At 43.1% G+C, this 22,770-nt stretch overlaps 1 protein-coding gene across 3 annotated transcripts; it reads right to left on the bottom strand.

Annotated features, from left to right (window-relative positions):
• Positions 1-218: 218 nt before the first annotated feature.
• CSGALNACT2 (chondroitin sulfate N-acetylgalactosaminyltransferase 2) lies at positions 219-22,026 on the bottom strand. 3 transcript variants are annotated; one of them, XR_006413747.1, is made up of 9 exons: positions 21,962-22,026; positions 16,829-18,064; positions 8,208-8,424; positions 7,386-7,487; positions 5,976-6,154; positions 3,922-4,016; positions 3,264-3,613; positions 3,086-3,167; positions 1,708-1,746 (listed from the first exon to the last, which is right to left on the bottom strand). XR_006413747.1 is itself a non-coding variant. In XM_044420314.1 (8 exons), exons 2-8 carry the CDS (start codon positions 17,484-17,486, stop codon positions 1,454-1,456), a joined length of 1,626 nt encoding a protein of 541 aa, XP_044276249.1. In that variant the 5' UTR covers positions 17,487-18,064; positions 21,962-22,025; the 3' UTR covers positions 219-1,453. The 3 variants fall into 3 exon arrangements, 2 of the variants coding, with proteins under 2 accessions (XP_044276249.1, XP_044276250.1); XM_044420314.1 differs by lacking the exon at positions 3,264-3,613 and having other exon boundaries at positions 219-1,746; positions 21,962-22,025; XM_044420315.1 differs by lacking the exon at positions 1,708-1,746 and having other exon boundaries at positions 3,032-3,613.
• Between the last annotated feature and the right edge of the window lie 744 nt (positions 22,027-22,770).

Raw genomic sequence — 22,770 nt, 5'->3', positions numbered from 1 at the left:
TCCTATGCTTACACCTGTCACCTGTGAGACACAACTGGACAATTTTGTCCCTAGCTGTTGCCCAGCTGTTGCATTATAAGTAAAAGCATGCACAGTTAAGTAGTGTAGTAGGATAGTCCTGCCTCAAATTCATCCCTTGAAGAGTAAATTGCAGCTCCCTCCCTCCCTCCCTTGGGTGCATTTGTTTGATGACCTCAAAATAAGAATCCAGTCAAATATTAAAACACATGAGTATTCAATTTAATTATAAAGAGAAGACAACAGCAAGCCCACTTGCATTACATTCTTCCCCAGTTTGGGCAAGTTACATTGTTCTCCACAATGTTATATAAAGGCAAACTACATGTTAAAACAGAGATCGGTGTCCAGAACTATTTTTAAACTGTATATAGTCATTCAGGACTAAACGCTGCCTCCTTCCATTGCTCACAAACTCAATGGGCTTCTCGCGTCTGCTTTGCAAACTGCATTTGAAAAAGAAGACAGACTCTAGGAAAGCACAGCCCTGCCTTCCTATAACTAGTTCTCATGCCAATGGGGTCTGAACAGGAGACATTCTTGTACCCATTGCCAAAAATAAACAGAAAGGAGAAATGGACCCAAGTTAGCAGAGTTAGCGAGTGATGTCTCTCTAATCTTTAACTGTTATATTATTTGATCCCCTCGCCCCGGTGACAAAGACTTCAACATTCATCTGAAGAACAAAGAAGAGTAATAACGAGGCAGTGACGGGAACTGTTTGTGTTCAAGACAGCATCTTTTTCTACATCCCGAAACATGCAAAATATTATTTGGCCAGTAGCTAGGATAAGCAAATAGCATACAAGCTCAACTCATTTACAATCCGGTAAAGAACGACATGACAGAATTATCGTCAAGCTTTCGATTGCCTCTTTTACAACTTTAAGTGTATGTTTTTGCAAGTGGATTTATGTACCTGATGGTTAATAAGGCGAACTCCGTGATTCTAGCTGCACAACATACCATGTTTTTGCATATGATTCTCCACAGCTTTCTGCCTTCGTATTTGACTCTTCCCACAGAATGCATACAGACATCTAATGTCCCTTTCTAAAAACTACAGTGAAGTGAGTAGTTCAAGATAACCATAGCAATGTAGTGGACAGTCACTGTTCAGTTACCCTCACGTAATGCAGATCTGAGAAGTGAAAGCGTTAAAGAAACAACCGGGTGGGGGAAAGGTGAGCATGCCCTGCCTGTGTCCTTGCCCACTCCCAGCCCCCTCGCACCATTAACACTGTAAAGAAAAATTCGTTTCGCTCAAGCGCCCGATCTGGTGCAGCAGGTAGGTAACAGCTGGCCGGAGAAAAAGATCTTTGAACTCGTCTTCAGCAAGAGAGGCACTCCAATAGTTTAGCTGAGTTAATTAAGGCTTCAGAACAATGCTGGTTCATAGCAACTCTAGAGTCGTAGGATTGCACGGAGAATCGGCTCAGCCTATTGCTTCGCTGTTAGTCCTGTACGCCTGCTTACGCAGATGAGCCTCAATCTCATCCCTGAATACCAGCATCCCAAGGTGAGAATGAGATGCCTCGTTCATGGCTTTAGACTGGATGCACATGCGGTATTGCTCTGGCGTCAGTTCATCGGCACAATGCTTCTCATGCCAAAGGTGGAAGAGGCCAGGCACTGGGGTTCTGACCACCATGAGGTCGCCATGCAGGTACTTTCGATACAGGTGGACATCCTCTCCACCCCAGCCTTTGACTTCGAAGTCAAAGCCTCCTGCAAGAAATCGGAGAGAAATCAAAACACGGCAGTGCCAAGGATAAAGCGTGATCGTACACAGAGGTGCAGTGGAGACACACTGCTTGCCAAGACCCTTTGCAAGGTCCCTGGAATTCGCCAGCAGCACTTCCCTGGTTTTCTTTCATTCTTTTTCTTTCTTCTGGGAGAGGGAAAGATTAAGCAAGAGGGAAAAAGACTGCAACACCTGGTAACAATAAAAATAAGGAGGAGGTTTCATTGTGCAGGTATGGATTACAAGAACGGATCCAAGAAAAGACGCAAGATTATGTACTCACTGAAGCAAACTGTTCATTTTGTGGTCATTTTAACTGAGAGAAGTGCAACTTGTTCAGCAATGAAGTTGGTGTCATATTTTGTTTATTTAATTGAAGAATTAAATCGCAGTTCTTTGAAACCCCGGCCCCACCGCCAGAATTTCAGAGAATGGAGTTAACAAACCCACTTCTAATTCTTCAACCATTATTTGCTAGACTGCCTAACTGAACACCACAAAGCATTAAGGCTGAGCACCCTCTGGCACACGCTAGTTCACAGCAGATTCCCAACGGCCTGAGCGCTGAAACCAAGTTTTTGAAGTCTGCTTCATGTTTAAAATTTTCACTTGTGATGACTAAAACATATATGCCTCCCCGGGAAATAACCGAACAGGGAGCCATTGAATTCGGGGTTGGTCTCCGTGTGACTGTATTTCACAAGTTATATGCATGCTGACACCTTCAAGGGTGTCCTGTACTCCATGCTGCAGTTGCGGCAAGCAATCAACTGAGGAAGTGGTAGACACCGCCAGTTGAGTCACCCAAGGGGAAAAGGTCCATGTGAGAGCAGTCCTGCAGCTTGCAACATCCACAGAAGAGAGGCAGTTATGGAGAGATAAAAGAACACTTCTTGGTGGAAAGCTACTATATTTTTAAAATAACATTAGTACTGTATGGTAGCTAGAATCAGGCAATGTGATATTAAAATTCAGTTAAGCCACAAGGTGGAGCTAACATACATAGACAAAATGAAGTTTTTCTAGTAACTTATTTTTTGAATGTTAGGCTGAAGCAAATAAAAGCCAATGTGCCAATAGCCCAGGAGTTTATTTTCAGTTAAACAAGGATTTAATTAGACTTGCCTATAAGCCAAAAGGCAGGACAGAAATAATGTAATAAACAGAAACCCAAAAAGAATGCTTTCCCTTTAAGAACTTAAGGTATGCACTTGAGCAGAAAATCCATTGCAAAGCAAAGAGCGTCTGAGCAAAGTCAGTAATTTCAAAGGGTATTTGATACATTCCTAGACAAAGATCTCAAATGGAGGTTGTCAATCTTACCAATTGACAAAAAATCTGTTCGATACTGGCAAGTCATCCCAAAGCCGAAATCCCGCCAAAACCCAGAATCCTTTTTGTGCACCTGTAATTATAAAGACGTAGAAATGTCAGGCCTTCAGAAGTCTCTAAGGAACGAGCAACAAAGCAGGACCGGAAAGTCTGTTCTTCACTGTCTCACCTGATCCACACTTTAGTTCCGAACAGTTTTCCCCTTGAATTTCAGAGTGTGCACTGCCACCCAAACTTAGGAGCATGAAGGCAGACCTAGACGTGGCAATCAGTGTGGAGCTGGCAAGGATATTCTCCTCCACAATGTCTGGTTAGAGAAGTCTAGGACATCGTCATGTGCTTTGAACACGCTCTTTGTAGGAACGCACGTTGATTGTCCTATCTCCTTTCAGCTGGAGGCAGCTTCAGGCGACTCAAGTTGCTGTGTGTCATTATTTCCAGTTTTTCCCTGATGCAACACTTTGCTTTTATTGAAAAGGCACAAAGCCAAGCGTCCCTGGGAAAATTCCAGTTTATGCACTGCAACACATAAGTACCTGGTGGACTTTTGACCACTGTGGTATTTGACACAAAAGCACCTGCGCATATATACCACACATGGCCCGCTTGCAAGGCTTCAGGATTGAAAAACCTCCGCAGGCTTCATCTGCAGATACTGAAGCGAAGGCTCTTTTGGCTGCAACCTACGGGGTGACTTATATAAGGACAGGGAAGCAGATTTCGGACAGGCCTGCTTCATCCTTCAATTTGCTCCAGCAAGTGCTGTTCTGCACTGGCTCTGCCCAGAGGGAAACTTCTCAAGCATCTTTAAACTACTTTAAACTTACCAACTGCTGCTCCACAGGAGGTGGGACATCCTGATTAGCATAGACAATGGAAGGATTATACAGGCTGAATACCACAGGATAGAAAACTTTCTTGCCTACAAAGAGAGGAGAGATTGATTCCTCGCTGTTGGAGCAGAAAAGGGGAGCTGCATGGATCCACTTTTTATCCTTAATCCGTTAGGCAAGCAACAGCGCGAGAAGGCAGCTTTGCCTGCTCCAACTTCTGCTTAAAAACACCCACGTGAAGCAGTAGTTGTGGCACCGGGAAGGGGAAGACAGACAGCTGCGTGTTGCGTCAAATCCAGCACTTCTGTGTGCAACAGGCTCAACAAATACAATGTGGAGGAACTGTCAGGGTTAAAGACTTCACTTAGGAAGAGGATTATAAGCTGCCCTTTCAAATAGGGTCAAGGCATGCTAAGTAAGCAAAATAGCCCAAATCCCAGAAAGTCCCTTTTTAGTTCTGCTACAAATTTTAGTCCAACCCCCAATTTGGCTGCAATGGCCAGAGAGGGGGATTTTTTCAACGCTTGGGTCTGGATCGCCTTGTCACTCAACACATGGAGCTTGGCTGGAGTCTGGGATGGTCTCCCTCCCCAGTGAAAAACCTCAACAGCTAAAATCCATGATAGACCTCCTCCTAAGAAAAGAATTATGGACACCTCAACACTGGGCGGAAATCCCACGTGAAGGAGACCTTTCTTACACTATAGTACAACACAACATTTCTTTCAAAGGAAAGAGCTAATTGACTTCCAATGGTACGTATCTGTCTCTACAGCAAGTGCCACACACTAACCCAGCAAAACCCAGTGAAAACAAGCATGCGTCTCTCTGTGCTGGCCTGCCTGTGTTCTCTTTGTGAGGACTTGAGGAGGAGGTCCTGGGATCAGCATTGCTGCGCAAACATAGCCCTTCCCCGTCTGTCCCTGCAGACAAGCGGAAAGCAACTTGGGCCAGACAGGGGCGCTACTGTGCAATCACAGCTCACGGGGGAAAGATGCCGGGCAGAGGCAGAGGCTCAGTACAGAGGGCAGCATTTGTCTATGTTCAGAATCATGCCTCTTTGTCCCTCTACCACTTCAAGCGGGAGAGGTTGGAAAAGAGACATCTTGTTCCATCAAAATGCTGTGCTAGAGTTTAAGGACTGAATGGGATCCAGGGAAAAGCATGAGGGAAAGCAATGGCTTTGTGGGGAGAAATGCACAGGAGTGACAGCAGAGGTGTAGATTGTATTTGATGCTCGAAGCCCTTATTCTCCGGTTTTTGGTCCAGGAAGCATCATTTGTCTGTCTGGCTCAGCGTGATGCTTCTAGTAGCCAGTAAAAGCCTGTGGGGAATTTACAAGCGTGGCAGGAGGGCACCTGCCTGTCCTTGTTTGCTCTCAGCTTCAGGGATATGGAGGTGCACAACTCTGCACGTAGGTTTCATTTCACAGTCACTGATGCAAGCAGGGCTTCCAGGAGAAACAGCCCGGACTAGGTGGATCTGGGGGAAGGTGAGATGAGAATAACTCATTGTGAGCACCTCTCTCCCCATTTCCCCCTTCTCACAGATGCGGGCAAAAGTTTTAGAAACACGGCCATTTTTGGAGCACACCAGGTTTACAAGATGCATAAAGCAAAGTCATAATAAGGAGAAGTGACTTCTAACAATCCCTTCCTTCCCTCCTTTTCCGAAAGGCCTGGACTCCACCCTCAGGGTGCCTCATGTTGCTTTGCTTGGCTGCCTCGTTCAGGCTGTCCTCCTTTTACAGGGCCTCAGAATTCCCTCTCCTTGTTGCACAGTGTCCCCCTCCATTCCCAAGACAGTTTTGCTCTCAGACACTGAAGAATCTAGCTTGGTAGATTCAAGACACAGTTCAAGGCTTTCTGCCAACCCGCCTTCTCCCCAGAATTGGAACTAGCCAGCTGGGAATGCTGCACTCTGAGAAAGATGGTCCCCGTCTTCACATCGCCCAGCGGAGTTGACAGAACTTGGAGCTGGCGCAAGCACGGCCCACCACCCCTTCGGAAAGCATCAGGGACCATTCCAGGATCTTCGCACGAACATACCTGGCTCGGCATTCAAGCGGCAGCTATTTAAGAACTCAGCTGTGAAATAAATATCAACGTCGCAGAAGAACATCAAGACCTCGCCTTTTTCCCAGGCTCTGGAGCCCACGTCTAGTCCTCTTCCACGATTAAATTCCTCGTTCAAAGAAACCAGGGTGTAATTATGGAAGTTCGCCTCTCTACAGAAGGCAATGAGAGAAAATACCAGGAAAAATAAACTGGATGTATGTTTATGACACGTGAATTTGGTAAAAGGTTTCAATAGTGCAGTATAACTTGAGCCCGACCTATCTTGTGGAATATTTTTCCATTTATGCATGCTATATTTTGGAGTGGCACTATACCAGTATTTGCACACAATACACAGGAGAGATACTTGGATTAAGATGGTAGAGGCATTTCATTTTTACCTCTAAATTAAAGTGTTCCAAGGCAAAGCACGACACCTCCCTTACCATTAAATTTTGCTGAGAATTATTTTGCAATCAATGCCACTTTCCTCAAGTCCACCAGGACAGAACACAGATACACGTTATCGCCACCCTGAGACACTGTAAAGGGCGGGATACAAAACTTTTGAATGAATGAATGAATGAAACAAAACCTCCTTCACTGCTTAATATTCTCTATTTCGTCTTTCTTTAAAACTGAGACCGGAACCAAGGTGCCCTCAGACGTGCTTAAATACGCAACCATGCTCCACTGGAAGACCGGAGCTGAAGGAATGGACATCCCGAATCACGCACCTGAGATTCAGCATTTAGCTACCTTAAGGACTGACATCTCTCGCACACTTACTTCTTGCACTCCAGGCAAAAGAAGTCCATTTGCTGGCCAAAGCTCAGTGGGGGACCAAGAGATTGGGAGACCTCAGTCATGTACCATCATCGTGAAATGCCCTCAGGGCAGCTTGTCTGACTCTACCCAGTTCGTGTTCCACTGCAGGGGGGAAGCCCTGGATGGGAGCCGATGGCCAATTGTGTTTGTTTGCTGGTGCTGCAGCTAAGACTGGCTCGTTTTGCAGGCTGCTGCTTTTGTTTAATGGGGTTGTGTGTTTATTCCTGCTTGATGTTTGTGCATTCCTGTTTGTGTTTGCTTGTTTTTATACGGTCTGCTGCCTTCAGTTTCCTCGTAAGAGAAAGTTTTAAAAAAAATGCAAAAATAAATATACCCTTTGCTACTTGCTTACTAAAATGTGAGAATTGATAGCATTTGGCATTCTCTTTTAAGCTTGTCCCACAGCTGCACATTCAAAAAAGATAAACAGCTAACTGTCACTTTGTTTTATTTTCTAGATAATCATCCTGGGATGGGGGTTGTGTGTGGGTTGTTTGGGGGTTTTTTCAACAAATTTATACTTTGCTGTAAAGTTTTGACATAATTGTACATTTTCGCTTTTTCTAAACTCACCTAGCAACAGCTTCTAAGATGCTCTTGACTTCGGAGAGTCCCTCGTGTCCAAAATACACGACGGTGAGGTGAATCCGCTTGTCCTGATTAATGCACACTTCCCTGGCGGAACAACAAGGGCACTGTGTTACAGCACCAATTGTGCAAAAGGTCTCTCAACCAAGCATTTTGCCTGAAATGTTTGCAAGCATCACACACCACGGACTGGTAACTCTACAAACCAGCTTGACTACTGGCAAATGCCGTGCGAGTTTGGTTGGAAAAAAAGGCCTAAAATTCCCAGCATGACCAGGCTAAAGCATGGCAGGAACGACAGGCCGTTTTTCTATCTAAGCCTGCATCCTGTCGCCCTTTAAATTAATCATGAGTTACCATGCAACTACCTTGAATTAGGGCTGAAGTCTATTCCTTTGTGCCTTTTCCCCATTAGTGTTTCTCAAGACAAGCGTTGAAGCTAATTTCTGCTATCGTAGATTACATTTCAGGTATCAGGTGTTGCAAGAACTGTTCGGCTAAGTTCTTTAGTGCAGGAACCGCTAGCCTGGTGCCATCCCAATGCTTTGGACTCCAACTCCGAGCCAAAAGGATTAACAGCCAGGAAAGCTGGAAGTTTTAGCTCAAAACATACGGATGGCAATAGGGTGGTGAAGGCTAATTTAGCATCTATCAGAAACAAACGGCACCTGATTCATCTGAGAGAGAAGGTGCTTCTCCAAGCATGTTGGAAGCACCAGTGTTCTCTGAGGCCAACGGGCCAGAGATGGAGCTAATTCTCCCACAGGAAGGTTCCCTGTACTTATCCCTAGTTTTTGATCCGCTTACCTGAAGTTTTGCATGAACTGTGCAAACACCTCTGTCCTTCCAGAAAGGGGAACGATAATATTAATGATGGACCTTGAGATGTCAACAGTCTCACTTTTCACTTTCATTAGGGGCCCAAACGGACGAAACAGCGTGACGTGCTTGTACTCCATATCATCTGTCCTCTTGTAGAACAATTCGTATTGCGTCCCTTTGTCTCTCTCGGTGCGATAATAACCTTAAGGACAATTTACAGAAGGAATGGATTCAGTCAGGGATCTTAAAGTCTGCTGCTCCAGGAATTACTGCAGAATGTGAGGAATATATGGCTATTCGGGTTGGCACCCTGACATCATTTTTCTTCCCCCCCTGCAAAAAAAACCCCCCAAACTGGGCATGACGATCGGAGTCGCAACAAATGGCGGACCGTGTGTCTGCTGCATGAAAGATCCCAGGTTCAGTCACTGACGTTTCCACTCTAAGGATTCCAGGTACTAAAATGGGGACAGACCACAGTCCAATCCTGTGCAAACTGCTGCACATGTGAATAGATGTGGAAATGATCTGACTCCACCATGCATTTCCTGGCCCGTTCCTGAAGCAAGCAAACAGCCCTGAGCATTTTTCTCGTCTCTACAATGTTAGTCAGTTTGCTTATTGTGGACTCTACTTTTCAGAGAGAGACGCTGCAGGAAACAAGGTTCAGAGTGAAAGTCAGGCACAAGCTTTCATTATCTGTTGCAGATTTTTATTGACAGATTAAGACACTTAGTATGTCAAGTTCTACACTAAGCAGCAGATGATGACTGTGTTAAGCTGTGACTAATCCTTTTTGCAAGTAGATCGATACTTTAAAATCTGCTTACTGACGCCCAAAGAGTAAGTCTGTATTACTTTAAGTTTCTAACCTGCCTACTGACCAAATCAGGTTCCCAAACGAACTTGCAACATAATCTACAGTAACACATTCATAGTTTTATAAACCTATATATCTGATAGCCTTAGATTAGCAACTGAAATGCTAATTTCCAACATCTCTTTGAAAAATGCTGCCATCCCTTTATGTTTAAGTCCAGTTTGGGGCACGAACCTGATTCAACCAGGTGGTGGGGAGGGGAGAGAGTAGAAGGCCCCAGTGCAGTCTCATTTGTTCTTCAGGTAGCTCCCATAACCTGAACACAACCTACAAGCACTCAGAAGCCTGGCCCTTAACGGATGATAGACAAGGTAATCACTGTCCACAATCATGCACCCTTCCAAACAGCAGGTATTCAGACATGATAGACACCAAGGAGTAGCAGACAATTTCCTGTGGGCAGCCACAAACCCCGCCTTACAGGAAGTAAAATGATAGTCCTTCCTCCCATTTCCATCTGGTAAGTCATCTGTGGTCGATCTAACTGAATACAAGTGCCCGTTGCCATGTTTTTACACGTGCTGTTCAGATCGAACACCTGCAGTTAATTCTTTGCCTAACTGGAAGAGAAAAGGGATCTTTCTTCAGGAAATGCTTTTGTGTAGAGCTGAATGAAAATGGCCTTCAGACATTCTTCATGCTGCAAGTGGCAAAAATGGGAGGACCACTTTATGCGTATTCTCCAAGTGGAGGCAAAATCCTCCATCTGTGGGAAAGTTCACCCATGGAGGTGGTGGCACCGATTGTGGTGGTCACCAGACCAACCTACACCATACACCACAATGCTACAAACCATGGGTGTAGGCCAGAATGGTACATATTCTTGGTAGATGGTTGAAGAATTCACAATCTGCATTTCTGTTCTGCCCACTTTGAAGGATTAGATGCATAACAACTACAACACTGTGCATCCCTACTTAGGAGTCCTTCAAATTTAAGTAGTACTTCCTTGACAAGTAAGGTGTGCAGAGAATCTCAGTGGGCCATAGTTCTCCACCAGCAAACAGAATTCTCATGTGTGGCCTCCAGAATATTCGTCCTGGCTCGATTTCTACAAATACAGCAAAGACTACTGCTTTCAAAGTTGCAGTCCGCTGAGGATTAGGTAACCCTTTCCCTTCAAGAACACTAAGGGTCTGGAAATGCATTGTCATTAGATATTTGAGCGGGGATTCCAAACAAATCGCTTCCTTGGGGGAGACTAGTTCTGTAGAGAAGTAGGTAAGATGAAAGCTACTATCTGGAATGCTTCCTATTTCCAACAGGGAGCTTACAAGTTGGGCAGGGTGGATGACTTACAAATCAGGGATCAGCACCATCTCAGTGCAACCATTGGGCTCACCACCAAGTCACTTCTGTACAACTCAGCCCAGCTAATCTAACAATACGGAAATTCTGGTTTTGCTACCAGTATGGCTTGGAGGTCAACCAGCATACCCTGAACATTAAAATCATGAGCAACTACCCAAGATACCATAATATGGTTTTAAATTCTTATTCCTCGGCTGTGTACTGTATTATTGTCTTTTGTTTATTGTTGGGTGTTTAAATAGATTGTTTTTATTGTTACGGTATGCTTTAATCTTATTGTAATCTGCTTAGCAGGCCCTTGGGCCAATATAGCAGAATATAAATTTAATAAATAATTATAGTGATTAAAATGCCAACATCATCTTCCCTCACTTTCTCCTGCAAATAATAGCTCTGACTTCTTAAAGTAAAATATGGTATATGTACTTAAGTGCAACTTTATTCATTCATTCATTCATTCATTCATTCATTTATTTAAACAACGTATATGCCGCCCCATCGCATGAGCCTCGGGGCAGCTTACAATCATTAAAATTGCATATAAAATACAAAAAATTCATACATAAACAAATACAAAAAATAGAATAGAATAGATAGACTAGAACAGAATAGTGGATCCAGTCTGGTCAAATAAACCATTAACAGTTAAAATAGCATTTAAATAAAAAGGTCTTGGCCTGGCACGGAATAACAAATAAGGACGGTTAGTTTAAATCACCCATTTCTTAAAAGAAAGCAAGTGGGGAAATGCAAGCAATTAGCCTGCTTTGCATTCTGTTATCGTTCAGACAGACAGACAGACTCTCTTAGAGGGAAATCTTCAATGACATGTTCCTCCACAATACATGATCTGACTGGACACTACAACCAACAAATTCTTTTGAACACCGTCAGTTAAATAATCCTGATTTTTCTATATAATGTGAATTGAAATATTTATAATGTATTAACTGAAATGCAGGAATTCCCCCCCCCCCAGAATATATACCACATTATCAGTTCACAGTAACCACATAGGCACCTGTTCAAATACATCAACATTTTAGAAACAGACAGAAAGTGCTTGTGGTAAGACATGAATACTATCAGAAACACGAACAGTTCCAGTTTTATTTCTCAGTCTTCGCAACCATAGTATCTATATATGGTTTGCAGCATGATTAGCTTGATGTTCCCCAAGTGAATGGGCAGTGACCGTGATTCCAGAACACCAGACAAAATAGTTAAAGCAGCAAACAGAATAACTGCAGAGTAGCTACACTGACAATCCATTTATCTTTTACTGTAAGCCTGCACAGATGTTCAGCTTGTTGGTGGGACAGTCTATGTGGGTGAGGGATATGGTGGGTCACATTGTACCTAAGTCTTGACATCATAAAGCCAGTGTAGCAGATGATAACCTGGGAGTGACACTCTTGAGCACCATTGTGAAAGAGCCAAAGAAAAGCTACCTTCTCTTTATTTACACCCATCTTCAAGTCCTTGGCACTCAATCTGTTGATAGCTATAAACTGATTCCTGAACACTTCCTTAGGATTTAATGTGAGGAGATTCAGGTATCTGCTTTTAAAAAGGAAAACGGAATGAGCCTTTGCAGAGCAGGTAATAACGACTGCAGTTGGTAGGGAAAGTTGTTCTGAAGCAGAACATGATGAAATACTAAAGTAACATTCCAGGCCCTCTCCTTGAGCAAATATTGGTGGATACAGAGCTCATATCTAATCCTCAGTCTAGCCAGGACAAACTCTGCAATCCTGAAGGGATGGATTTGGCCATGGCTGCAGTTTTGGTTTTCAGGATTAACACATCTGCAGACTCTTGTATTTGTACATTCTGGAACTGTTAAATCAACTTAAAGAAAGAAAATCATTACGCTAGATTCCCAAAATTTCCCACAGCAAGACAAATCACCATGCTTGCCAGCTGGTCAACCTGTCGATTGCCTTTGATCTCAGCCAAAATCTTGATAATAAAGAATGTCCAATGGAAAAAATGACAGCACAAAGGGGAGGCAGGAAGCGAAGGTCTCAAATACTAGCAATGGACTTGGAGTCCTGAAATCCAGCTCCCGTAGGCCCATGAGTTTCACTGATTACACACACACACACACACACACACACACACACATTGGATGTCAGATGGGTTGTAAACAATGTTGTTTAATGAAAAGATCCAGGACTACTGCATAACAGTCCCTAAACGTATTGGATCTGAGCTGCCATGGTTTTAAAAATCTGTTTTATTGTTTATTATTTTAATGTATTTTATAGGAAGATGTATAGAAAGAAGGGGGGGGCTGAACAGCAACACCAAATAAACTCTTCCATGAGGATTTTCAACATGGTTTGCTCAGATATGTGTCTGCACACTAAAGCAGGAAAGCATGAACACAATCTTAGTGTTTGCTTGCCTCAATGGGTCACAGTCTGTTTATTTCTGTGCTTCTGGGGCTGCAGATGTCCTGTTCAGCTCCCTCACTGATTGGTTTTTTTTTTTTTTTTTTTTAACGGCGATGGGTGGGAGGAGAGAGAGAGAAAAGGACTGAACAATGATTTTCAGGTTTTGCCATATGACTAAGGATCGTCACTAAGCATTTTGCAGATTGGTGTGTATTTTCTGGTGCTGCGCAATTATCAAGTTAACAATAATAAAATTAAGCTTCAATAATGTAATGAAATGCATGGGCGAAACTATTTCTTAAAGTAACCAATTTCAGATAGCAAGACAGCAATTTAGTTTTTGGATTTGTGCTTGTCCTTTTTTGCAATTCTGCTGTGCACAGCTCCTAATAGTTAAACCTGAGCAGTCAATACTCCGGATGTCTTTTAAAATAGATTCCCAGTTGATCTATTTAAACATATGCACAGTCAGAAATTCCATTCAACCGAGTATGTCTGGAAAAAGACACTGCATCTGTTGATGCAAGTCAATGACATTCCAGTTGTGCTAAAATTTTTATGAAGTCACCAGTTTTTAAGATGCTGAATCCACTAAAGGAAGTGAAATGAAATGATAAAGAGGAAGATGAATCACTCATTGTCTTGTTATCTTAGTTGCTTAATTCTGACCAAAACCCTTCTGTTAACCAGCCAAAACAGTTAAGCCAAAACTATTTCCTCAGCCAATGGAAACTGCAGAGTGACTACCAGAAAAGTCCTTACTCTTGCTAAAAGGAAGTGTTATTATATTACAGTGGCCAACTACTAACAAACTCCAATAATGTATTGCCCAAAATGATTTTCCCTTTACTTGCAGAATTATTAAATGGTTTCTGTAATCCAAGTATGAACACAGTTATGAAAAGGGAATGTCTTTGTTTTCCATTATAAGCATTGCTCTTTAAGGAACTACATTAATAATCACACCTACAAATTACATAAGACTGTACAGTATTCGGAGTGTTTCATTTACACTATGAACTATACAACAACACGGCATGCAGGGGCTTCATGCTTGAGTAGAACACACATTCAATCTACACAAGAAGATTGAAAGACCCACCTGATCACACAACTACACAAGTACCCATCATCATAGAAATCAATCCAGGGATTTAAAAATTGTATTACTTACCACTGTGATGTGCCATCTTGAAACATTTTCAATTAGTCATTTTTATGGCTGCATTATGACAAGCATCTCATAGCATTCCAAAAAGGAAATAACTAATTTCTGCTCCCTGAAGGATGAACAGTAACATGAACCTATTGCAGACTAGACCTCCAAAATTACTGACTGAAAAACCTCCCAAAAGCAACGGATTATTTTATGCATCAGTCAAGTGTAGTTATAGGAGTTTTCTAGTTTTTGCTTTCTGGGCAGATCATACACTGGTTTCAAGGTACACAGAGCCAAGCACATGCGATGTGGAGTCACTAAAATATGTTTTTACCAGACTGCAGCTCTCATTCCCTCCACCTGCAAGGGTTCTGCAGCTTGTGAGCCACTTGATTTATTCAACCCATATCTAATTTTGAGCCAGACGCCAACATACTGAATGGTAGGTAATATATACCCCATGGTTGGTGGGAGAGGGGAAACCACATGAGTTTCTTGGAACTTGGTCATCCACAACAGGTTGCAAGTTAGTCCTAAGATTCTGTAAAGCCGAATCAGTAACTAGGAGGCAGAGGCTGAATGAGTCTTGTCACGCAGGTAGCAAGACGGCTGAGTAATTCAGGTTTTTTGTCCATCACTACATAAAGTCTGTGAACATGGGTAATAAGGAGGAAGAGCTTGAAGCTCTCCTGGGAATAGGAGGGTATGACCTGGTGGGAATCACAGAAACTTGGTGGGATAAAAGGCAAGTCTGGAATGTGAACATAGAAGGGTATCACCTTTTTAGAAAGGACAGGAAGGGAAAGAGAGGTGGGGGCATGGCTTTATACGTCAGGGAAGGGATACGATGCAGTGAGATAGAATGCAGCACATATGGGTTTCGGTAGAGGCAGTCTGGGTGAAATTTAGGGGTTTTGACAGGGAAAGAGACCTGACAGTGGGGGTATGTTATCGCCCTCCAGATCAACTTGAGACCCTGGATGATGTCCTGACAGACCAGATTCTAAGGATATCTTGGGGGAGAGACACAGTAATTATGGGAGACTTCAATCTCCCGGATATTAGTTGGGAGACTCACTCAGCGGTGACAGCCAGGTCACGTTGCTTCCTAGAAGCTATAGAGGGAGGGTTTTTCACACAGAGGGTCCGAGAGGCGACGAGGGGGGGAAACATCCTTGACTTGGTCTTGACCAATAGAGAGGAGCTGATAGATGAAGTACAGATTAGGGGAGGTCTGGATGCGAGTGATCACTCCATCCTTTCCTTTGAGATCAGGGGACTGGGGATGTGCAGCAGGTCGAGCACTAGAAGCTGGGACTTCAAGACGGCCAACTTTGGCCAACTGAAGGTAAGACTGGGGAAAGTCTCCTGGGATAGATTACTGGAAGGTAAGCGAGTTGAGGAGGGGTGGATGGCACTCAAAAGGGAGGTTTTGAAGGCGCAAGCCACTCTATACGACTCTGGTGCACCCACAACTGGAGTATTGTGCTCAGTTTTGGGCCCCTCATTACAGAAAGGATATAGCCAGGTTAGAGTCAGTGCAGCGTAGGACCACAAGGTTGGTGGCCGTTTTGCAGGGGATGGGGTATGAGGCGAGACTGAGGGAACTGGGTCTCTTCAGCCTGGAGAAGAGGAGACTCAGAGGGAATATGTTGGTGACATACAGGTATGTGAGGGGATGTCACATGGAGATGGGTAGAGACCTGTTCTCCCCTGCAGAGGAAGGCAGGACGCGCTCCAACGGAGCAAAGCTCAGGGAACCAAGGTTCCACTTAAATGCCAGGAAGCACTTCCTGACAGTCAGGACCCCGGGGGTGTGGAATGGGCTTCCACGATAGGTCATTGAGGCCGCATTGGTGAGGGTGTTCAAAGACAGGATGGGCATGCACATGGTGGGCATGTCGTGAGCAGAGCCGGCTGGTGCTGAAGGTCAGACTAGATGGCCCGGGAGACCCTTCTGACTCACTCTGTTTCTATGTTTCTAACCTTTAAGCTTAAGGTGGCTTTTTATCAGGCCGATAAGCTAATCATTGGAAGTTCATGTAACAGCTACTCTATGGTGCTATAGTGATTTTCATACATTAAGAAGTATTTTTGAGTTGATACAACTCTGAATACTGAGTTAAAGTCTCATGCATGGAAATTAAATCCTTAGTTAACTGGTGTCAAATGCACACCATTCTAAAAATGTAATGCAGGTATATATGTATTTTTTTCTGGAACATTCTTTTCCCTTTCTCTACATTCATGGGTGTAGTATTAAATGTATTGCAAACATTGGGCCAATAACTAGTTCTAGCCCTGTTTGGATATATGGAATTTTTAAAAAATTATTTGTTATTCCCTTGTACCATTCTTAGTGATACACTAAATTCTCTTATTACAAGAGAAGAATTGCAATTCTAATTATCAAGAATGAAAAAAATACCTTCCCCTAGTCTACCTGTAACTGAGGCTGGTTCAGTCTGGAAAAGGAGTGACGAATCAGAACACTCCTGCATACAGGCATTCACTCCCTTTCTGAATTGTGCAAATCTCACACAGAAACCTGGTGTGCTGATAAACTCACCTGAAGAATCAGAATCAGGCTTAGGATACACCCAAGTAGAAAGGATATGTGGGGTGGTGGGGACTTATACAAAAGTAGTGAGAAGCTTGTGCAATTCATGATCCCATCTCTAAAAACCAGTTTCAGCGTTAAGCCTGAACCAGACCAAGACTGCTACTAACCTGAAATATTTTAGCCCCATCGCTCACGCTTTGTACAAGAGCCAAGCTCACCTCTGTTTCACAGATTCTGCTTGTGCGTTCTGCATAGAATGCCTTAACACAAATTGTGAGTATATGCAAAAGCTACCTTCTATGAAATCGTTTTCATTGTAAAGCTGCTTGTCCTCTATGCCGTCGTCGTCATCTTGAGCATCCTCTTCATCTGGATTATTGATGACCTCCAGACCAGCCTCGACTACTTCCAGCAGTTCATCTCGCTTGTCTTTTCGGACAGGCTTCTCCTCCGGGTGGCGTGTGAGGCCCATCTCCAACTGAAACACTTTCATGGAGGTGAAGCTTTCAAAGGGAATGACTGCATATTCGCTGGGTAGCTTGGCTCCCATGCTCACTTCAGCCTTGTCTATTTGGGAATGCAGGAATTCTAGGAGATCATTGGGTGCTTGTTCTTTGGTGCTTTGGTAGCCCATGCTGTTGACTCTTGGAGTTTTCTTCTCTTGCAGCAATTTCAGTTTGTCACTCATTTCCTGAAGTTCCTGCTTTAACTGGGCAATCTGGCGCTTGAGGCTCATCGCCCTGGTTTGGTAATGCTCTTCCTGCTCCTGCAGAAGGGCTTTGTAGTGTTCCTTGCCAAAATTTTCCCCTAAAACACCAGGAAGCGACCCATTGCTATCTGTTTGTGGAGCACATTCAAGAAGGTACATGATCAGCAATAAGCTCAGGAGCAATGCAAGCCCAACCAGCAGCCATCGAGTCCTGGCTTGAAATATGAACCCTCTTCTGGGCATTCTTAGAGCACTTTGAGGTTTTTTCCAGTATATTTGGTCATATTTTGCTATTATTATCTGAAAGGATCCATCGTTTTAAAGAGGAAGGAAAACATTTATTCCAATCATTACATCCAATGGTACGAGAAGGAAAAAAAAATGTTTCAACAGTTGCTCTGTTCAAGAAGCTGTCGTCTTGTTCAGCTCCAGATCCTGGTATTATCACAGCTTCCATTACTGCAAGTAATTACAGTCAAAAGCGCCAGGTATAGTCCCCATTATTTTCAAAGTAATTTGTCTAAATATAGAAATTTGAGGTTACAAAGGTTTCATGATGCTTTTGCTTTCCAAAGACAACCAGCTGAACATGTACCATGAAATTCCAAGAAGTATAAAGTGAAAAAAGTTCCCGACTTGTGGATGTTCTCATACCATTTTTTGTTCACATCCATCTAAGCATACCACAAATGTCATCAGTTCAGCACCAGTGAGTTTTTTGGAGGAGGAGAATTTTGTAGGGTATTTTCCTCTGGCATTTGTCCTTCTGTCATGCTCTTCTTGGAAATCTGTGCTCTGAGTCAGCAAAATTAAGCAAGAACCTAAAATTAAATGAAAACGCACTTGGTTAGAACTACAAAGCGACCAGACATCTGGAAAGCACTTAAAGGCAAATTTTAATATCCTAAAAATGCAGACATGACAAATGACTAATTTTATTTTTTTGTACTAATCCAAGACGGGGAACTAGTGCAGAGCTTCAATTCTTCCTACTGGGTTACACGCCGCAGAAGCCCTGCTTCTTTTGGAATTGCTTGAAACAGGCTGATCCAAGGGGCTAACAGAAGACAGTTCTTTCAACCCCATAATTAGGCTGTCACAGAACTCTTTCCCTGTAATACTTAGTCATTTCTGGAAAGTGTCATAATCATTTTTCTTTCAAATAACAAATGTATTAAAAACCAATTCACCACTGCAGCTTCTCTTTCTGATTGTATTTTCTATCAACCTACAGCAGTGCTTTCCAACTTTTTCTATGTCCTGCACCTCTAAAAAATGTTTGATTAATGTTCACACCCCCCACAAAAGTAATATCAATAACAAATTGAACCCCTCCCAAAAAAAGCTTTTAAATTGGTGCTTAAAAGTCAAATATAAATTGAGCAATTAGAAAAAAATGTAAACAATAAAATCAATTCCAATTGTGAACATAAAATTCAATTAGTTCTTTGTTCCTGTGTCTCATTCACAATTTGGTCAAAACAGGGAACTTTCTTCCCAACCGTGATCCGTAAGTCAGCCTCTGGATTCAGGAGATTTCTAGATTTTGCCTTGATCGACAAAAGAGAACTGAATCCAAAAGCAAACAAAATAATATTAATTGTATTAATGGGATAATTTTAGTCAATGACAATGCAGCCTTCCTCTTTGTTGCACTGCTGAAATACCTTCTCACACCCCCTGGGGGTGCAGGCACCCCAGGCTGGGAACCCCTGACCTACATTATTACCTATTGGGGTCAAGTTTTTTGTAGTTCTTGCAGGATGGAAAATCTGACAGTTGGGAATGACAGAGGCAGTTGTTCCTGGCACACTTCCCAAGGCCAGGGTGACTCCAACTCTTTAGGTGGGGGTGATGAGGTCTGGGAATGAGATCTGCAGACAAAGATCCTAGAGGAGGAAGAGCCTGGCTCAAGGCCACCATCCCAGGTGTCCAGGCAGACCCTGGGAACTGACAGGTTTTGGAAACTCCTGGAGGGGACATGGGAGAGCCCTGGCTCAGGCTCTGTCCTCATGAGGTGGTGTCGGCCACCTGGCTGGAGGGCCTGTGTACATCTAGGAGGCTCGCCCATTCCCAAAGGGTCACACCCAGGGGGACTGAGCTCAGGGTCACAGGAAAGGAAGCTTCTCAGAAACAGTTTCTAGGTTGTGTTCAACCAATTGCATATGCAAAGACTCCTTCTTGGTTGGATATTAGTTTACTGACTGTACGTTGTGCTTTTTGCCAAGACCTGTCCATTGGGAAACAGAAGAGAGGGGAAACTCAGCTCTGGACTGGCAGAGATTTCGAAATGCAAAAGAGTGCGTGTTTACCCACGTCTGAGGTGGCTGCTACAGCTCTGTTTGTTTTAAAGGAAACGCAAAGACATGGAATTGCCTTCCAACTTGCAGGAGACTTGAAGACTTAAGATATTGGAGAACACCATCCGATAATTTTGTCCTCGCAGGACTGTAAGCAGGTAAAGCCGCAGAGAGAGAAGAAGCATTGATCACCAGGAGTGGGAAGAAGTAGATGGAAAGAACCTGACGAGTTAAGGACAGGAGGGGGAAGCTAGAGCAGCACGCATTAGTGGCTGGCTCCCTTTCGGAGTGGCCCAGCAGACATAATAATTCTGAGCAAAAGATCATAACCGACAGACAAGACCACTGTCTATTGAAAGAGGAACACTGTCAAGTAGTGAGTACCCAAATGATTAGAATCGACACCTTGAATTGGGCCTGGAACCATACAGGCAACCCATGTGAGCAGGACTGAACTGCTCTTAAATATCCAGATCTATGGACCCAAATTATTAGTGTGGTTGCATTTCGGATACGCTGCAGCTTCTGAATGATCTTCTAGGGCAGCCCTAGTAATCTAATTGAGAGATAACAAAGGCACATATTACTGAAACCAGGTTATAAGGAAATGCAATGCTGTTGACCCGGGTGCCTCTGCTTCCAAACACACTTAATATTTGATAAGTAATCTTCCTTTTTGATAATGAGTAAGCCATAATTTAACAAGCTGAATACTTTGGAAAGGGACAGGGATGTATCATTGTGTATAACAGATGGCCTGAAGGCAACTCAACAGCCTGATCCAATATCCAAAACCACTTCACTTGGCTTCCAGTAGTTCTACTTAAGCTAAGCTATGGTGTGGTAAAACATCTGCTTGGTTTCACTAAAGCAAGAAGTTCTCATTTTTATTTCAAGTGAATTGCTCTTAAGTGCATTCTGGAAAGGGAGCAGAACACTGAAAAACAGTGACTCACACCATTCCAGCGTATATATTCACCCTCTCTGATTTCAGCACATCCCTCTGCACGGAAATGCAACATGAGTGTAAGAAAAAACACCAGCGCCATTTTATTGGAATGGAAGCGTTAAAGAGAAGAGCACCTCAACGATCATGACTCTGAACCCAGAGACGCACTTCTAATATCAGTGACCTCCTCTTCTGTACTGTCACTGATCACTTGAATTTGGTGTGATCCACAGCTTTTGCCTGATTTTAATTACCTGCTTAACTACCTTTAAGGAAAGTGATATATATGACTAATAATCTGAAGGACGTATTTCAGCTTCCTTGTTCTGTGATTTACACCCTCGGTTAATTGGGAAGCAATATGCAAATTCATTCATCTCAGAAATTTACACTGAAGACTACCATCAGTGGCCAGTCTTATCCAAGTTACAGACTAGCATTAAACATAGGCAGATCTGATTTAAAAAAGCCTGAAATGCAACTAAGAATGGGAGGAGATGGAGGAGGAGTGGGTCACAGTTTAAATACAATGTCAGATGTGTCAAGAAAATGATCCCACATCTTATCTGTGAATGAGTCTTCTTAAAATCAGATTGCTAGTGTCCACACATACAACACTAACGTGATGTATGATTGGACCATAGGTAATAACATGGCACTGGTTTAAATGCAAGTTACGCTGCACACTGTATCAGGGTTAACATGTTGGCTGATCAAATATGTCAATGGATCTTGTCACCTGGCAGGGGCTTGAAGATTATCAAGCCATAATACTGATGATGGAAGAATTGGCCAGTTGCCTGTTTAGCTCAACTACCTTTAATAATGCTTTAAAAATAGCTGCTACTGCAGGTTTTTTTTTTTAAATAATTAACTAAAAGGTAAATGAAGGAACTGTAAGCTGACGCTGGGCTTCCAAGATAGAGACCAAAAAGGAGATTAATTCAATGAATCATCCACAACTACAGAAACCTTACACCAATACATTATAATATTTCAGTACATATTTTAAAGTTAAATACTCCTGTGAACCAATGAAACAGTGTAAGTATCACATTTGATACAAGCTATCTATTTCATAATTCTAATAAAGTTAATATTTTAACAATACCCAAACCATTACTAAACTCCTTGAGAATGTTACACTGGTCAATACTAAATGGTACAATTTATCCTTTGTGCCATGTTTAAACTGGGCTTCAGTCCAGAGACAGGGAAGCATGAAGTTGGTGCTTTTGTAACTGGGAAGGAGAGAGGAAAGCAGAAAGACATTTGGGCAGAAGTGAGCTGGGCAAATGTAGCCCACCCAGCAAAGTGGGCTACGGTTGACCCATCTCAGCTCCTGGAGGTCCAGTCTTTCAGATCACCATCACCCCAACCATCAGTGGACCAGAGAAAGGGCCACCAAATCCAGAATTGTGTTCACACAGCAAACCCACACACAGGACCGGAGAGCAGCAGTGACAAACCTTGCCCATGTTCCCCAGCCACTGGGGTAAAATGTACAGATGCCTCTCCTGCAAGGCAAAAATAATTATTAGTAATAGACTAAGACCACACCACTCACTAACACTCCACCAAGGGAAGCCAACCAAAGCGCACGCCTTGCTTTCATTAGGCTAGCCAAGCATTTCTTTCACAATAATGACCTAATGACACACATTTAGTTTTGAGACGAAGCTGATTTTCATTTCCCAAACGTTGCTTTTTCTAGGCTGCAAAGTGTTCCTTTGGCTAAACTGTTCTGTGGTTATCCAACTCAGAAATTTTTCCTCCAACAGACAAAACATAGATAATTTTCTTTGATTTTGTCTATTTAAATAGACTAAGTAACGAACATTTTACCAACATTTATACTTAATTTGCAGGAAATAGTACCCTACCATCATCCCAGGATGATCATTAAAATGACCATTTTCAAGCTACAGACTGAAATCATGCGTGGATCTACCAGAGCGTCTGCAACGAGCAGGATGGCCCCATTATTGCAAAAAGTTGCTGCAGACAAGCAAGCACTGTCTGGTGAGCTGGAAGAGGCAGTGAAGACCGCATATCCTTCGCTCAACAACTCTGGGAGTCACACACGCTGCTGGGTGTGGGCCACATAACGGCAGCAGAAGTTCCTACATATGCCTTTGGCACCAACTCCCATAAGCTCCAGCCAGACTGGCCAACAGTTATGAATGATGAGAGTGGTGATCAAATAAAACCCAGAGGGTACAAGTTGCCTTCTCCCGGTTCAAGATTTAGAGGAAAAGCAGACAAAAGATTTAGAGCT

This window comes from Varanus komodoensis, unplaced genomic scaffold (genome assembly GCF_004798865.1).
Source record: "Varanus komodoensis strain SLA01 unplaced genomic scaffold, ASM479886v1 scaffold11, whole genome shotgun sequence".
In the NCBI taxonomy this organism is placed as follows: domain Eukaryota; kingdom Metazoa; phylum Chordata; class Lepidosauria; order Squamata; family Varanidae; genus Varanus; species Varanus komodoensis.
This window is presented reverse-complemented; position numbering and strand designations above follow the sequence as displayed.

Coding starts and splice junctions, on each gene's coding strand:
- CSGALNACT2 (XM_044420314.1), bottom strand. CDS start 17,486: ATGCCCAGAAGAGGGTTCATATTTCAAGCCAGGACTCGATGGCTGCTG. Junction 6,155..7,385: donor ATCTTAGAAGCTGTTGCTAG/GTGAGTTTAGAA, acceptor TGCCTTCTGTAG/AGAGGCGAACTTCCATAATT. Junction 1,747..3,085: donor AACAGATTTTTTGTCAATTG/GTAAGATTGACA, acceptor GATTTCTTGCAG/GAGGCTTTGACTTCGAAGTC.